Source organism: Agelaius phoeniceus, chromosome 3 (assembly GCF_051311805.1).
Source record: "Agelaius phoeniceus isolate bAgePho1 chromosome 3, bAgePho1.hap1, whole genome shotgun sequence".
In the NCBI taxonomy this organism is placed as follows: Eukaryota; Metazoa; Chordata; class Aves; order Passeriformes; family Icteridae; genus Agelaius; species Agelaius phoeniceus.
In genome coordinates this window covers 19,890,324-19,909,389 of record NC_135267.1, presented here as the reverse complement: position 1 = coordinate 19,909,389, position 19,066 = coordinate 19,890,324, and the positions used below count along the sequence as shown (strand labels likewise).

Sequence of the window (19,066 nt, the reverse complement as noted above, 5' to 3'; positions counted from 1 at the left end):
CTGGCTAAGATGATGCTGTATACATTTCCAATTAGCTCAACATGCTCTGACTTACTTCCTAAATATACTTCATAGGAGAAAAAAAAATATTATCCACGAATGATACATGCACATATGTACTAGTACATAAAACAGGGAAAAAAATAAAAAGAAATGTGTGAAAGTATGTAGAGCACATGAAGAATATACTATAACCAATACCTCATTTACTTTGATCTATGATTTGAGTAAATAAGGATACCTCTGTGCTGCTCCAGGTTTAGCACTTAGGTGGTCTACACTGTCCTGTTTTGGAATGCAAGACTCCAGGGTCCTTGTTCTTCACAATATTTGGAAACATGGATGTGAATTTGGACGGAATGAGCAGAAACAGAGATGGTCACATGCAGTGAAGGTGGAGACATGCAGGCAAATATATAAACAAAAAGCATTAAGTCACTATCTACTGAAAAAAGCTGTATTTCTCATTTTCCTATTCCAAACACTATAAAATTTTAGATGTGAGATTAACAGTCTAAGATGTAAAGATGTACAGAATGAAAGCCACAACAGTATTTTTAAAAAACATTATGCTCTACATGCTGAATGGCAGTGCTGTTTTTTAATTTAAGGCACAATTATCCTTCTTGAGAATATATAAACATATAAAAAACCTCTTTGCTCAAGAAGATACATATTTTGTCATTAAATTGTGAAATTCTCCCGAACATGCAAGTAAATTTCCTAATTTCATGCATTTTGATGAAACCTTCATGTTCCATTGCCACACAGTCTGCTACAGTAACAATTTTCAGTAATTCAAGAGTGAAGTAGAATAACTGACTCAGATATTTTTAAAAATAAAAATTATATAAGAATATCTCTGAATTTCTATGGAATTTTAATTTCTGCTGAAGCTGCAGAATTTCTTCACAGCTTTCAATCTGGAAAAAATATTATTATCTTGTTGCTTTATTATTAGTTTTTAATGAAATATATGACAAGATCTGTGAATGGAATTTTTTTTTTCAAATATCAAATTTGAATTTTAATGAGAAAACTCAGCAAAATTTGTGGTCCACTAATAACCTAAGTTTTTTAATATATCTGCATCTATACCCAGTAGGGTCAGGAATGGCTAAAATTTCTCCCAAAGATCATAAATCTTCCAACTGTCCCACCAAATCATTGAACAATATACATCATATTTAGGCAAACACTACATATTGTTTTATGTACAGACAAGCTATTTACAGTTCATGTTCCAAAATTCTATGTGCCTCAGTATATTTAACTGTGTCAACAAATCTACACACAGAAATTTGATAATATGCCTACAGAAATTAAAAATTACTACTTCTGAAATGAAAACATAACATTGCTATACAATTCAGTGTCCAGTATTTTTAAATTATTTCTTACTGTCCTGTAAAGGAGCCCTCAGTGGTTTGCAGTGAGTGTTACTTTATGTGGCCACCAGGAATGTCATGTTCAACACTTCCTGACTTTTACTGAAGTTTTCTTAAAGGCTGGATCTGCATGGTACCTGCAAGTACCAGAGGGCACTTGCTCTGCAGCTGGCTTCAGGTGACTCTGGGACAAGCATTCTTACACATGCATGCATGAATGACTGACAGAAGCTACTTCTCTTAAATGAAAATATATGAGAATTCCTTTTTTTAAAGGCTTATTTTATCCAGTCTTGGTTATATGCTGATATTATATGCAGATTTTTCCAAATGAACAATCTGAAAAAAAATTCACCTACCATTAAATACTCAGCTTTCATTCACCTTGTTTTTATCATCACTTAAATTTCACAGATCTCCAGATACCCATCTCTCTACACTGTAGATATTAGACATTTAGACTTCCTAATTTCTAATAAAAAACAAAAAAAACTTTCAAGGAATTATGCTATCAAATCCAACAGAAAAACTATCCTTCAAAATATCTTATAGAAATAAATGATACCAAACATTTCCAAATTTTTAACACTGAAATAATACTTAACTCATGTCTTCTCATCAACGTATCAAGGAGACACTTCCTGATATGGCAAGTGAGCAAATTCCAGAAGAACAATCTTGCCAAAAATTTTATCAAAACTTATGTTAATAACCATTAGAAATAAATACAATGTTGAAAAAAATAATTTGTCAAAATTAGAAATAATGCATAAGTCATGGATTTAAGAAATGTATTCATAAATAGATTTTGATTCCACTCAAAGTGCAAATTGGACCCATTTGCAACATAAATCTGTAAGATACTCAAATGAAGATTAAGATGAAGTATGTCAAAGTCAATTAATCTGTGAAATATAATTCAAAGCTGTGATAAGCAGTTGGTTTTTTATGCCTGCTGATCCATCAGTCATTCCCTAACAGCCACTACAGTGGAGTTGTCAAATTGATACAAGCAGCATATCTTGAAAAAACTTTAATTATCGAACTGAGTAGTATCAGCCCACTGCAATAACTATGTGAATTAATCAGAACAAATGTAAACTTAGAGTAGAGAAAAAAGGTAAAGCACCTTTGATTGCTTCACTGATGTTCTCTCTATAGATATGCAAAAACCTCAATGTTCTCAGAACTTCTCCTAATATTGGAGAAAATCCTAGAACTCATAGACTGCAAACACTCATCAGCATTGAGGTTAGCTTTAATTCCTTCTGTGCTCATCATCATTGGGTTTTGGTGACCAGATTGCATGCAAGACTTACAAACACAGGTAGGCACTGATTTCACATAGAAAATCAGACTCCTGTTTATCCATCTCAAAAACCTTGCCATTACAGATTCCATATCCTACAGATGTTTCATTGTAAAATATTTGCTAGTGGGCATTAGATGATTTCAGCCTTTCTCCACAAAATTTCAGCTGATGTAAAAAGGCTTACTATTTGGCATTGAGAATGGAAGTATTTAGAGGAAAACCTTATTTCACTGATTTTTTCAAGTCTGATACCCTGAAGTCAAAGGCAATCTTTCAATTGACTCAAAAAATGAGAACGAAAATTACTTAAAAATGCCTAAAAGACATAAAGTACATTTCTAAACTCTTAGTAGCTGTCCCATCAAAGGGATGTGTTGCAAAATTTCTGGAAATGCGGTATCTGTAAGGGAGGATTCTGGAAATGCAGTATCTGTAAGGGAGGACAGCTTCAAAATGACGTTTCACTACTTTAATTCTGTAATTTATAATGCCGTTTAACTCCAATTAAAAAAAGAAAATACTACCCACACACAGTTACACTCCTCCCACCTGGTCTGAGTGGAATATTTCCAGTATCAAGTAAACAAGATAAATCACAGTAAAAATGTCAGTACTGTGGGTAGACTTTAGCAGAAGGTTAGGACTGGCACCACTGGTATTTCAGTCTTACAGTTTTAAATGCAACTTCATAAGTTCATGTAAAGATTATTTACATTAATCTGTATTTACATTAATCTGTGTCCTGTCAGTTACTGTAATACAAAATACTGAAAGAAAAATTTTGAAATTGCACTTAAATATAAATTACAATGTCTGCTTAAAATACCTATCTGGAAATAAAATAACAAAGAAAAAATTACTGCTGCCAAAGCAATGGGATACCAAAACTCATGTGATTAGAAAGCTTGTGAGAAGTAAAAAAATAAAGGTGCTTCTATTAATCATAGATGATAATCAGCATAAAAATTTACTTAGAGCCCTGATGTTCTTAATCAAAACCTACCTTATTAGGAAAACCTGCTCCATGGAGGCCATCCTGATTTGGACAAAATTTACAAACAGTGCCAATTTTTACATACATCAACTACAAAGTGTTAACAAGACCTCCAGCATATCAGCCTGTGGGGTTTTTTCCCATTAGGAACAGTTCGTTGAAAAAAGGAAAACCAAAACCAATGAAAAACAAACATATACACAAGAATATGCTCTACAACAAGTATTTATCACATTATAAAGCACCACAGTGAAAGCACCAGCACCATTTACAGAAGCAGGTAAAGACAGACAAAAGAACATTAACACAGATGATGTTCTCTTGTACCAGACATCATATTTCGTGCCTTGTGACTATTCAGACAAACAGAAAACTTGAAAAGATGTTCATTCTTCTGTGCTTTATAACAGCTCAACAAAATGCAGAGATGATACCTAAACTGCTGTTTCATTTTGGGCTGCTGGAGATTGCAAGTCTCCACACAAATGCACACCTCTAAATTTCAGTGTACTCCTCTGAGAGTGCAAGATGCAGTAAGGCATTTTTCAGCTGGGAGGAGCTGACTAGTACCTGTCATCCTCCGGAGATGCATGCTGGATATGAATCCTGGGACTAGTAGGTCGTCTCCTCTCTAGGGAGGGGGACCATCTACCCCTGTTTGCCCGTTCAATAAAACAGGAAAAAAATACGGTATTTAGTTTGTGGTAAAATTAAATAGATGGGATTTCGGACTGGAAAAATACCCCAAAAAAGTAATGAAAGTGAGTAATTTAATTATTTTTTCTAACAGCTTTCTAATACCCAAGTATACTTTAATTAAGGCTGCTTAATGCAAAAACATCACATCTGAAATGAAAAGAAGGTGTGCCCAAAGATGCAGAATTTAGACCAATATAAATCTTCTATATGGTGTACCATTAAGTTTTCAAATATTCTCAAATGCTTGACTACCTAAAAGCCTGTCATTTGTGTAGGAAGCTGGAATTCCAAATTAGAAAAGACTTTTAAGACTGTATGATGATCATTATCTTGGTATTTTGCTAATCCCATCTCTCCTAGCTATTTACACAGAAAAATGTAATCTCAGTAAAAATGTAGGACTTTTAATTATGATAAAAGTTCTAGGGCATAAAGTCACCCTTTTCTGGAATGCAGTGAAAGAATACAGGTAAATTATTTAACTAAAACTAAGCTACACACATTTGTGTGCAATTACTGGAGTAATTTTTTATCATTTGAAAACATATCCTAAAAGTGCATGCAGCCAGCTTCCTCTACTATTCATTTCTCTTTATCTCTGCAGTACATGTAAGGACATTATGTAACACAACTAATGTCAACAAAAAGGACCTGAATTGAGAATGAAAACTGATGTATTATGAGATTTTTTTTCTTGAAAATCTAATTCAATTCAGAATTATAAATACTATAATATAGACTCATGCTTATTTTTTTGGGATGTCAGTTGTTTGTATTGCAACAATTGAATGCATAACGATTTACAATACAAAAACAAACTGATTTATTGACAAATATGTTTGCATAAACTCAGCAAAAGTATCTAATATTTCCCTTTCTGAGGCATTCTTCCAGTCCATGTAATAAGGAAAAGGGTTTGATTTATGGAACATGCAAATAACAAAGGTTTTAGGGACATGAGCATTATTGGAACAGTTAGGTAGGTCTTTCAGATATTTCAAGAGCAAATAAGTTGTTAGTAGTTAGCTTCTTTTTCTCTCCAAAGCAAGAGTTAAAGAAAATGTTAATGCATCAGTGCACTCAGTCAAAGCCCTTAATATGCTGATATCCACTACAGATATTAAAGAGCATTTGAAAGAATTAACTAGGTAATTCAGTAGGAATTTTCAGAACATGGTTCTCTCATTGAATGCCGAATGACTGTGAGCCACAGTACAACACCAACATGTAACTACCTACTTCTGTACATGCTTGGAAAGAGCCAGAGAGACAGTATGGCACAGACCTAATGCAAACAGTTATTTCACTGCACATAATTTTAAATGGAAATGGGGGTATTTGACATAACTGTTAAGGGCATGCAATATAAAAATCAACATGAATTCAGGACAAGCTTTAATTGGATCAACCTCCCTGGTACCTGTTCATGATAAGGTAGCAGGTAACTGCTGATCTTTGTCTCTTGTTTAGCTAGTAGTGGCCAGCTGATGGCAAACATCCTGTTTTGATTCCCACTGCAGTGAAGCACCTCAGAACAAATCTAACACAGCTGTGGGGCTGTATTTTGCAGGTTTGCTGACCCTTGTACATGACCTAATCCCTGGGCTCTGCTCCTCAGTTTTATTTGCTCAGACCTCCACTAAGTGATGTCTCAGGCCAAAAGCCAATACTAGAAGTACAAATCAGTGCAACTGTTCTTGTGCTAACACACATATAAGTGCTTGCAACAGCAGAAATTTAGAGGGTAAATAATAGCCACACTACATATTATTAACTATCACTGACTGCAATCTTAAATCAGTCTGGGGAATACGCTATTATGATAAGAAACCATTCCTAAATCAGTTCAGAGTCTGCCCTTGAACCTCATGTCTAGGTGTTTTCCTGAGCAGAAATTGGGTGTTGAAAAGAAATTTCTCCATTCTAAAGAAATAGCACCCAATTTACAAGGAAAGAAGCAGAAATTTCGAGACACAGTGAAAAGGATAAAAATGAAAAAACCCAGAGCATAATGAAGCAGTAGCAGGAAAAACACTTTCAATGGCAATAGAGAACATTTTATAAACTTAAAGATGCCTTGCAGATCATCAAAGGAACTTCAACCACGGAAACACTTTGGAAAAAAAAAACAAATTAACAAAACTCCTTGGAATAAGTAGAGGGTAGATGGTGGGAAGAGGAAAAAAAAAGGCAGGTATGGTGCAACTGCATAGAGGTATTAGAAGGGGGTCGATATTTTTGAATGTCCTAGAGTGTACTGTGCAAAAGAGAAGTAAATGAAGAATTAAACTTTGTACAAAATCAGTACATATAACAAAAAATTTTAGCATGCCTGTGTCAAGGCAAGGTCAGTTTGTCAATCAAGTTATATGGACTTGGTCAAATGATGGAACTTATAGGAGGAGAAAAGTTCTGTCCTCACTGGTTTTTTTGGTTTTGCTATACTGAAACTAACTAGACTTTCATATCACAAATTCATATATAGAGCTGAAAGTAGTTTTCTGCTGGTATAAGCAAGTCAACAGACTGACTTTTACTGGCAAGGCAGTGTCTTAAAAACCAGTAACTACTCTGACCATTCCAAATGACATAAATGACATTGTATAAAATTCAAGGATCAAAACTGTTTCCATCAAATCAGTGACAGAGACAAATAGAGCTCTACTGTCCATCTGTTATAACACTACCATTTTGTTAAAATGTGGTTTATTTTAGCTCTTGTTCTCAAATATAATCTAATTCATACCCTCTGAGTCAAAAGGTGAGGGGGAGTAAGTAGAATTTTCCATAGGTAAGTATATTCCTAATTTTCCACAGGTAAGTATATTCCTAATTTTGTTAAATTTACAAAGGTGTATTTAGAAGTCTGTATTTAGAGGCATAAATTTCTAGACTTTTAAATAATACCTGCAATGCTGTCATTCCGGGAGGGGAGAAGGGAGAAAAAACAACAGGAAAACAAGTAACATCTTCAACATGAGTCTCTCAAATATACTGAGAAAGGGCTGTAGATTGGACTTCACAAAACCTTAGAGTGCTTCTCTTTGATGGATCAATTCTAGATCTGACAAGTGTCTCATCTCCTCTAAGTCTCCAGTAATGAAACAATTTTTCCATATTGTCTATTGCATTGTAATTTTAATTTTGTTTAGTGTTTCACTACAGTTACTTTCAGAAGATATTTCCTACCGCTTAAGGTGAACTTGTCTTACGGTATTTTAAATCTTTCGTTCTCATCTTGTCCAGCACAGAACCAAAATGCTTTCTACAGACCCCGAACTTAATTCTGTGTTCCTCAGACTAAAGACTCCTCTATCATCACATGCAACTGATGACTAACTTCATGTTCAAGTGTAAGCAGATTCCACATTCAACAGAGGAGAATTAAATCATCTAAAATTTATGTTCCCCAAAACAAAAATATTAATTTGGTGGGGTTTATACATTAAATATAATATGTTCCTCCAAAATTTGGGCTGCATAAGAAAATCTTCTATGTCACAAGAAAGGAAAAAAAATCCTCTGCCAAAGCCACACATACCTTATTATTTTCAATGAAATTATCCAGAAGAAATTGAATATCAATTTCCTTAACAAGAACTTTTCTGCTCTATGAAGGATACCAAGTCAAAACCTCCTATTTATGACTGCTAAAAGCTAAGAAAAACTTTCACAGTGATGGGCAATTTTTTTCTGGATCAGACCCACTGATGATTAGGCAAAACCACATGTTTAGTAGCAACAGAGGCCACTAATACAGACTAAACACTTTCCTTTATATACATCCTTCTGCTCACGCAAAATAATGCAGATTCTGCACAGTGCCCTGTGGACAGAGGTGGACATGAATTCCAAAGGCATAATAGAACTACTTCACATCAGGACAGATGTAGTTTTGAGTATAAAATTTTTACTAGACAGTTTATAATTACCAGTTAATGTTTCATTGAATATTCAACTTGATGGGCGGCATCTTGAAGTAAGTACAGAACACACTGCTCACATTTATATGCAATTACATTAAGTAACTGCTTTTAGATGAAGGCAGCTGTATGCATGTAGACACTTAGTAATTAATGTGATGCTACAATATTTTTAATAATATCTAGAAAAATATCTGTATTTCATTCTGATTGACTCTGTATGTTTTTAATTGTTTTTTTAACAACCACGTTCATATTTTCCGTAATGTCTTGAGCTCAGACTTAAAAAGGAATAAACTACTGTAGATCCATCAGGGACACCTCAGGAGAACATTAGTCCCTTCTCTGCAACATGAGCATAACTTTAGAAAAAGCACAGTTCCAACCAAGGAGCAGCAGGAAGTAGGGAGAAAGGAAATGGGAAATTTTAAACAAAAAACTCAGGTGAAACCCTATCTTAAAGAGGAAAGTGCCTTCTTAGTGCCTTTTTGATGCATCCTGCCCCACAATAAAGAAAATAACATAACTGTTACAAACACCACACTGTGTATTGACTAAAAAAGCACTATTAACTTCCATACTAGTTAAACATGTACTGGACAGACTAAAATATAATTCTGTCCTATTCCCATGCAAAGGGACCCTATTATTGCCCTTAGTGAGCCTAAAATCTCACTCTGAAGTGGTATAATTCTTAACCAAAAACATGGATAGTGATGAAAAGTTCTCTTGTGGAATCACCTTTTTAACACCACTTGTATTTGATTCACCTAAAATTTTGAATCAAGCTATTGTAATTGTGAAAGTACAGAAAGCATCCATAACATGCCTGCACAATGTATATGACAAAATAATATTTAATTTAAATAGTAAACATGTCTTAAGACTCATGTGAACCTTAATATAATATCAGAGCAAAAAAAACCTTAATGCAGTTATCCACCTTGCAAAAGCAGATGCACCAGGTTAAAGAAAGCAATGATGTTATGCTGTTCTGTAAGAAATATATCAGTATTGATACAGTTCTGGTTTGAAATGTGAAAGTTTTGTTGTATTTTCTAATTTAGGCCACCGCTTTATTAGCAGTCCACAGAACAAGCAAAAACAGATGTAATGCTTTTTAGCAAATGATGATGAAGAATCACAACCAAGTGGTAGTTTCAAAATACTTAACACTGCAATGCTATTATCAGCATACTGAGGACTTTTGTAAACAATGAACATCAGCTTGAGCTAAAACAAAGGAAGTAGCCGGAAGCGGTCATAAACTCCAACACACAATTTACATGACATACATGAATACAGGAGCAAAAATGTCTACAAATACCAAAGCAGACAAGAAATGTACAAGAATGTGGAATAGTCATATGAAGAAAAACAAAACTTATAAAGATCACCAGCACAGATGACAAGAAATTCATAAGTTTTTATTTTATACCTTTCTCGTTCTGGTGAATGCAAACTAGTATCTGGTCTCAAGCAGTTGGTACTAGCACTCCTAGCCCTGTCAAGGGAGGGCTGCAGTTCACTAGTGCCAGTGCATTGCATCCAATGGTAGAAGAGAAAGAAAAAGAAAACAAAGAAAGGAATACAATGTTAGATATTAACTCATAAAATAATGCTCTCTTTACAGAAAATGTAGAATCACAATGATTTAATTAAGGAAAACGTAAAAGGGTTGACTGGATGATTGTGTCAAGATTTGTTCAGAAAATAAAAGCAAACAAAAGGCTGCGAGAAATTTTTTGCAAATATCATTGAAATGTTTAAAACTGAATGAGACAGAACAGCATCCACTTGTAAGAAAAGTGGAATGAGAAATATCAAACAATAAAGTTATATCCTTATTAACAGCAATAAGTTTTAAGCCAACACAAAAGAATGTGATCCACTATATGTCATGTGAAATCCCTTTACAGTGAAGCTCATTTATTCTGCCAAATCCATATTAGATACCAAACAAGTGGGGGGATTAATCCTCAGTGTCTTACCTAACCAGTAGATCATCTCCAAATTTCGATATTCGTAAATTAAGGCAATCATGAAGGAGTGAAATATCCTGTCTAATCACGGGTTTGGTCTTAGCACATGCAGGAAGAGTTGAGCTTTGTAAATTAAAATTATTTAAACAAAATGAAAATAAATTTAACATGTAACAGAAATCTCATACATAAACAAAAGAATGTAATAGAGAAAAAACATGCAACATATAATTTTAACAGTGAAGACAAGTCCAACTATTACAAAGTAGTTTGGTTTAGGTTTTTTTTGTAACATAGGTGTTAATTTAAATAACTAAATGAAGTTTTTTTTGGATTTTATCCCTTATCTCTTAATCACAAAAATGCAGGAAACATTTTGTTATTTTTTCTTTAACAAGGGAAGTCTATTTATTTTTTTAAAGAGAAGCTAACTACTTAAAGGGGACTCTAAACACTTCTTACCTGTATAGGTTCCAATGAGTACCATTTTCTAGTAAAGGCATCTTGGGTGGTAATGTTTTATAGTGCCTAACAGGACTTCTGAAATGTGGTGGGTCAGAAAAGAACAAAGGACAACAGAAAAAAATGCCAGAAATAAAAAGACAGGTAAAGGCAAGCCAAGAGTGACCAGAACATGAAATAAATGCATAATATTCTATTATATTGTATAGCTGTAGGAGTAGATATCTCATCTATGTTTTTCTGAAGTACTGTGACAGCTATCTGGGGGGAAAAATTTTGTATTAACCCTTTTCTTAATAAAGTGCAAGAACTTATGTCAATGCTAGTACAGCTCAGATGTTTTCTTGAAATGGAAGTAGTATATATTCCATGTTTAGATACTTTAAATTAAAATATGCAGACTGTATTAAGTTTATATTAAATTACTTTTTTTATTTCTCTTAGTGATGCCTTACTTAGACCTGCAGAAATTTTTACCTCTTCAGTAGTTAAGCATGAAAGTCTCACTAAAATAGGGATATATAGTATCAAAAATTTAATTACAGATTAGCAGCTGAATTTTTTGAATGTGGAAGTCTTTTTAAAGTGGCGTATCAGCTTCAAAATTTACCAGTAATTAAATGTTATTAATTATAAGATAATTCAAAAATTTAGGAGAAGTACTGCATCAGCCAACACAGCAGCACTGTGTCACTTGACAACTGTCTAATATCATCATAGATTTTAGAGAAGGAAATGTTTATCAGCCAGCTCTTCCCATTGAGCAAGAGAGAAATTTAAAGGCAGACAGTGGCTGCTGAATGAGAATTATGGCCATTTAATGGCTAAGGGTTAGTAACAACATTCTAATAATTTTCCATATACCCTACTAGGGCACAACTATCTACTAGGAGAAGAACCAGCAGGCTTGAGGATTTTGCAGCAGTCTGTCCTGACAAGACATTTCATTCCTGTTAAGCCTTGGGCCAAAGCACAGCAGATCAACATTAGAAACCTGGCTGTGTCACAGACAGATGAATCAACTCTCTGCCTGGAAACATCAGTGTTTGTAAAACCCTAAAGGATTTAAGGAGCTTTGACTCTTCTTGTATGGGTTTAGTGGTCACCCCTGGTGAATTCTCTATCAGAGGTCACTGTAACATTGCACAGGAGGAAAAAAGGAATGGCTGCCATCAGGCCAATCCTGGCACATGGGCAGATGTTACCAATAAAAGTAGGGGTGATCTAAAACATGGAATGTGGCAACTCATGATCTATAGCATAGGTACACAGCTTTCCACCATTTCTAGTAGTTAATAATTGCATACAGAGCAACAGGATGGATAGCTAGGACTAGTATTCCAAACTGGTATTCCATTAAACTCACCATATATCTTAACTCTGTAGCTTGGACTACCTAATTTCTTTCATTTAACATGAAGCCATTAACATTTCTTTCCCATTTTAAGCTGAAGCTGTCTCAAGGCTAATTAAACCATTGTTCAGCAAGCTGCCTAGAAAACAAGGATAAAGCCTTATAAAATTTCTAACATGAATAAATGTCAGGTCACTAGAAATAAGAAAGGACAGAAGATGGCATAGAACAAATTTTTGCTGAAACTGTTTTCAAAACTATTCTTTCAAGAATGTGTATTGGCAGTTTAGTTGGAATTGGGGTGTATAAGCCTCAGAGTTAAATTTAGAAGAATTAATCTATTGTCATCTATCACTTTTCTATTCATCTTTGATACATTATTTTAAGCATCATCCTCGTTTACAGTATACCACTACTATTACTTTTAAAGGGTGATTTTTGGTGTTTTTTGATCACAAAAATACTGTAGCAATAAATGGAATAAAGAAAAAAGAAAGGAAGTGCTGTAGGCTCTGAATTCAGTGTAGCTATTACCTAACTCTATTGCTGTCCTTACAAAAAGGACACAACTTAGAAAAAATTGTGCAGAACTTTTTGCTGTGACCAGACTGGTTTGGTAGATTTGTAAAGCTATTGGAAAGCTAATGGCTGGGCAAAGACATAAAATAACAAGAAGTTAAATAAATTAATAAATTCTAAAATTAAAATCTTGATGAAAAAGTCTTTTTAGCCGAAGTACAAGAATGAGAATATTTCTACTGATAATATTTCTACTGATAACAAAAACTTAATTTAACAGCTTCACTGATGCAGTTTTTTTTGAAAGCTTACATATTTATTTACTATTTTTTATACTACTTGGCTTTATAACAAAACCGTATCACAGCATCTTCAATACTGCTTCAAATTTGATAATGAGAATTAAAGCAATCCAAGACATTTAAAAAATAAACAGTACTTTGTAAGAGAAAATCCTAAACCAAATAAAAGAATAATAGCACTAGACAACATAGTTTAACATTTGGTGATTTTAAACATTTAGCACTGGCACAAAACTCTCATCAACACCCAGATCCTGAGGGGACAAAGGATAAATAACCACCTGGTTGACTTAGTTAAATGGTTAACTACTTTAACTTCAACCTACATTTTTATTTATGGTAAATGAAAGATGTTCTACACAATGTCATGGGTTTTTAACACAGTTGACAGACATGGTGGTAAAAAAGGTGGGGGAGCAGACTTTGATTTTTTAGATAAAGATATTTCAGTCCTGTTTAGTTTCACAACTCTGGAAAGTGGTAAGACAGGGAGCTCCTGGCTTTGAAACAAGAGATTAAAGAAGACTGAAGATGGGCCCAAACTACAAAGTTTACATGTGGATCCAATTTATAGAACAATTTTTAGATGCAAAAACAAGTGATACAAAACCCCTTAAATCTAGGACTTCCAGTAAGCCCTTGTACAACGGGATTTATTCCTCTGCAGGTGACTAAATCAGCATGAGATCAGGTGTCACAACAAGCAAAGATTGTTTAATTGTGCATGGCTGTTATATAAACATAAAAATGCAAATAAAAAAAAACAAAACCAACTGAAAAACCAATGTTTGAAATTATTACAATGCTCATACATTGGGAGATCAGGACTTTTGTGACTAGACAGAAAATCTACCAGAAAATACAACTGCAAAACCAAAGTTTCTTCAACTACTTTAGTCCTTACTACTGAGGTTCAAAAACAGATACACACATCTGAATCTAAATTAAAACAAACAAAAAAAGAATGACTGACATCTGGATCACAATGTACTGGGAAGTTCTTTATGTACTGGGACTAAATACACCATGGAGGAAACACTGGGCACACAAAGTGGGCAGAACTAAGCAGGTGTGTTTGTGATTCCCACACTCCTGTATTTACCTGATGGTGTGTAGGCACTCTGCACTTCTTCCTCGCTTTGCTCTGGGCAGCATAAGAAGCTCACTGCACAGACAGGATGGGTGGTGAGTGAAACAGATATAGTTATGAAGCATTAGATGACATGGGTTATGCCAATGATAAGCAAATGAAAACATCAAAAGAAATGAGAAGCATTCACCCAGATAGATAGTCTGATAAGACTGCATGTCTCAAAATATATGAGTCAAAAAATGCATGTAATAACTCATTTTCAACAAGCTCATTTTAGTGTGGCACCTCCTTCTGTGATATTTTTCTTTTAAATTCAGAATTACTTTTTCAGAGCTCTTCATGATGAAACAACATAAAATGGCTACAGTTTTCTAATAACCTCCTGTCTCATGAACTAATTAATGGAGAACTGCTTTAGGAAAAAAAAGAAAGATGTCTGTTGTTTGCTTTGTGTTGGGTTTTGTGGCTTCCTAAGCTACAAAATCATACAGGTAAAAGCAGTGAAGGTTTGATAATGACATAATGCAGGTTGGTTTATGGGAAGAATAACCAGTCACCCTTTAGGGAAAATCAAAAATATATGTTCATTTGAAATATTGTGTTGGGCCAAACAGAAATTCTGATTCATAGCTCTTAAAAGGTTTTTGTAATGATAATCCTAAAGAAACAAATAAAAAAAACTAATCAGCCATCAGACTTTTTTTTCTTATTCTCTCAAATTGAGGAAAATCAGCTATCTATTGTATTTTAATTATATTGTAAGCAAACACATACTATAGCCAGCAAGATGGTAAAATTAATGCATATTTATGCCTATGGTAAATATGACTATGATATGAAATATTCCTTGAATAAGCCTGTAGTTTTATGCACTTCAACACAATCAGAAAGAGCAAGCTCCAAAACTCCTATCATTGTAAATATGAAATTAAAGGTAAGCTTCATGGAAACATGCTAATTTTAAAAGAAGCAGGGAATCCCATGAAGTACTATGGCAAAAAAAAAAAAAGAGAGAAAATATTACAAGACAGATAAAGTAGCAGTTGTTCAACGTGTTTCACACTTCATGTCATTATAAAATGATGCATTTCATTGATACACTACAGGCATTATTTACCTAAAATTCTAAACAGGGCAGACTGAAATAATGGCTTGTGACTCATGTAAGATTTAATTACATCTGGAGCTGCTAGCTTGATGCAACAATATAAACTAGGGTTGAATTGAATTTTTAAATTTTCTTTCTAAGCCAAATTTCTATTCATAAACTCAGACAGAATTTATATGTATCTTTCCAGATTAAAACCTATGGATTTTAGGAAAAAAAGTTACTATTTTATTTAGAGTTGCAAAGTAGATGCACAGTCCACATTAAATCATAGGGTACTTTGTTAATATTTACCTTTCCTAAGCCAAAGAGTATCTATTGTAATTGGCCCAAAGCAAACACTGATAAAAAAGTCATCCTGAAAAGTGATATAAAATAACAAATTCACCATGAAATTTTCTAGTTAAAAAAAAAAAGTAAAAGAATCCATCAAGAAGATTACCAATATTGTGAGAATATGCAGTTCTCTGATAAATTAAGTCTGTTTTGGGAGACATTTAAAATAGAGATTACTATTCTTAAATAAATGTTTTCTACACTCATAATTAAGAGATTTTACTTAGGAATAAAAGAAACACAAAAAAAAAGTGTCATGCTTTTGAAAATTGAATAATGGTTTCCTAATAAAAGGCTTTTCCTAAAAGTTTATATATATTCATATATATATATATGTATGTATATATGTATATAAATATATATAACACTGCTGAAGTGGACAAATAAGTTCCACTGGAAACTTATTGCAACAGATGCTTCTGTAACAGAGTGGTAGTACCTATTTTTACAAAGACCTATATTATGATTTAATATTGATTTTGAACCATTAACAGATAATTGAGAAAATTTTTGAAACGAATCAGCAGCTGTAATCTCTGGCATGCAATTATTGGGTATTTCCTCAGCTTTCAAGCCAAGTTTACATTAGATATATATGTGAATGTACTTGTTTAGGTGAAGGGTTTAGTATGCACAACACATAATATCTACACTACTCTTGATACTGATCCATAATATTTAATGATGTTGGGTTTTTTAATTCTTGGATGTGACAGAGGATCTTTCTTAACAAAACCTGGTTCGAATCTTTCATATGATGCTATTCTTTTGTACTGAAAGCTGGCAAAACCAGCCAGAACTAAACAGACTTCACAACTGATGAAATCTGGAGGAAAAGATGAAAAGGAAAATGGGGAAAAGGAGACCACTGCATACAAGATTATTATTCAAGAACACAAGTACATGGACCCATCTTTAAATCCTGCAAATAAGCCACGTACATCCTTCATGTCTGACTTTTAAACTTCCAAAAAAGTTTTGTGAACACTGAAAAGAATTGAAGACTCTAAACAAATCCAGAAGCCCATTGCTCATCCCCAAGAAAGGCTCAGGGTAAACCCAGCTCCTCTCCAGCCATAATCCATGGATATATCACCAGTTATGTCCAGGTTTGAGGCTTTACTAAAAGAGAAATTTCTAGACAGCTAACTGTCTATATTTATACTGACAAAAGCTACTTTTTAAAGCCTTTTTCTCTTCCAATCTGATTAATAACAAATCAATGCAATATCTTCAGAAATCTTTTGAATATATCACTGCCCCCCAAAAAAAAAAAAACAGAAAAAAACTGCAACAAGTGGACATTACTTGAATTAGCCTAACTATAAATCTGACTACTATACTTAAAAACAATTTTAATTCACCTCTGAAAGAAAATTCAGTGCAAAAATCCAACTTAGTCAATTCTGTACACACTTCTTGCCTATTTGAATTTTTAAATGTACCATATTACTCAATAGTTCCCACACCTATGTTACCATACTACAAAGGTAAAACAGGCAAGATCATATACAAAACTGAACTAGCTGAACTGCAAGAGTCATCTGTTATTCAGTCTTTGTATTGCTTCAAATCTGGCCAAAGATTTCCAGAGATTTTTATGGTTTAATGTTTATGTCTTTTCAGGTCACTATGAAATGTATGTTCCATATGGAAATTCCTGGATTATAGGGAAAGATTCTGTTACACTTAGTTCTAAAAGTAGTTACTTACTGCCAAGAAAAGAAAAATCAAAGACATTACTATGACATTTCATCCTATCTGAATGGTAAGTTTGCTACTAAAGTCTAGCTATACGATATTTTAAAGTAAACAACATCCCATAAAGATTGATAATCTGACTGTCATCATTATTTTTCACAACTGCTGAGCTGAAGTAGCTTTCTAAGCTTTTTTTGCAGGTCTAAACTAAAAAGAAATTCTAATTTCTTCCATTTTATCAGAATACCTGAAAACAGTGCTTATGAGGGGAGGCCAAGCCTTCTTTGAGTGTAGACACTCCATGACAGGGAGAGATGTGTTTGTGTCACACATCTAAGACTGGAAATTTTTGCACCCTACAACTAGTACTGCAGCTATCCTTACTATGCCTGGGTAATGTACAAAGTTCACCAGAATGTTACATAAGATGCTGGGAGACTGTACCCATAGGTGTCCAAAATTTATAAGCATATGAATTCAAATTAGCATGCCTCCAACTCCCAGCTAGGAGGAGTTAATGTCTGGCATTTACCAGCACAACTGGTAAATTCTGGTATTACAGGAAGGCCTAGAGCATACATGAAGATGCATGGCTTTCTAGCAAAAATCTCTGGGCTTCATTTGGGAAAAAGTAGTAGAATATCTAGGAAAGAGAGACAAGAATCATTTGTCTAGATACCTGCAATTACTGTCAACCCAGTACACAGTTTTACCAGAAGAAAGGCTATAGACAATTTAACAGCAGCACTAGATCCATCAGTTAGGATGAATTCTCTCCCTTCCCCATTGCTATTAGTCACATTTCTAATGAAAACTTGAAAATTAGGCAAACTGACAACATTTCTAAACTTTTATCCATGTTCAGGCTGACAATGTACCTTTCTTGATCAGACAAATACTGACTATCCATCTCTCTGGATCTGTAATCAACTGGAGTTCTGGAGGCATCATGGTGTCTAGTTGGAGAACGTGATCTTCTCATCTGATGAATTTCATCTAAACTCCTGAAAAGCAGAAGTATGTATGATAATCTTGTTTTCTCATTAATAACAATGGATCACAGTACAAGCTGGTTGAAGGAATTCTTTAATCATAAATTATTAATCCATGATTTCTGAAAGAATGCCATTAAAAATTATGCAATTTATACATGCCACTATTATCCTACAAATATTCTTAAGTAGCTTCAAAAAAGATTCTGCCACTGACTGAAAAAATTTCCAAACCTATGTATTAGTTATGGTACACAGATGATGAATCACAGAGAAGATATGAGTAAAAAGAGGTAAGTCTTACGAAGTTATGATTCATCCCATGACTGCTCTTGAGTGAATAATGAAAGCATATATCAAGTTCAAATACTGCACTAATAAATTAAGATAGAAAAACCAAGCTTTAAAATTGTGAAAAATTCCTGAACAAGAGAAAAGTTAACAATGACATAAACAATTATACAAACATGAAAGCACGTTGAGTTTCACTGGAGGTGCCTACCTCTGTAATGGCACATTTGGTAAACGTGAACGGGGCCTGCCCTGATCGTCACCACGGTGAGGAGACACGGAACGTGAACGATGATGCGTTGTTGTTCTCTGCTGCTCTGGCACAGTTAGCGTTGTGGATTTACTTTCTCTAGTACTAGACCTATAACCTACTGGCAAGAGGGTAACAAAAGGCAATTAGAAACTAATGGTCTGGCTTTAGAAAGAATTCAGATGACTAGACTTCCAGGAGCACGTATCCAAACGCTTACACAACTTTCAGGTCGTCACTCAGCTGTTGTACATCCCGATGTATCATGCAGAATAAATCACTAGCATTACCTTTAAATGTCTACACGTACAGAGACTGAAAAAATGAGACTTCTTGATGTACTGGAAGATGTGGAGCAGT

At 34.0% G+C, this 19,066-nt stretch overlaps 1 protein-coding gene across 20 annotated transcripts in view; it reads right to left on the bottom strand.

The window, feature by feature from the left end:
* The window catches only part of RIMS1 (regulating synaptic membrane exocytosis 1), a 164,702-nt gene that overhangs the window by 87,788 nt on the left and 57,848 nt on the right, over positions 1 to 19,066 (bottom strand). For 6 of the 20 annotated variants that reach the window (XR_013181254.1, XM_077174811.1, XM_077174812.1 and 3 more), the window contains 5 exons: positions 18,668 to 18,827; positions 18,052 to 18,177; positions 14,038 to 14,100; positions 9,755 to 9,844; positions 4,265 to 4,348 (listed from right to left, as the gene is read on the bottom strand). Coding sequence is in view for 19 of the 20 variants with exons in the window: in XM_077174811.1 (XP_077030926.1) it covers positions 4,265 to 4,348; positions 9,755 to 9,844; positions 14,038 to 14,100; positions 18,052 to 18,177; positions 18,668 to 18,827 (523 nt within the window). In the remaining variant the exon portion in view is untranslated. The remainder of the gene's footprint in view (positions 1 to 4,264; positions 4,349 to 9,754; positions 9,845 to 14,037; positions 14,101 to 18,051; positions 18,178 to 18,667; positions 18,828 to 19,066) is intronic. The other 14 variants (XM_077174817.1, XM_077174825.1, XM_077174819.1 and 11 more) reach the window with 5 other exon arrangements.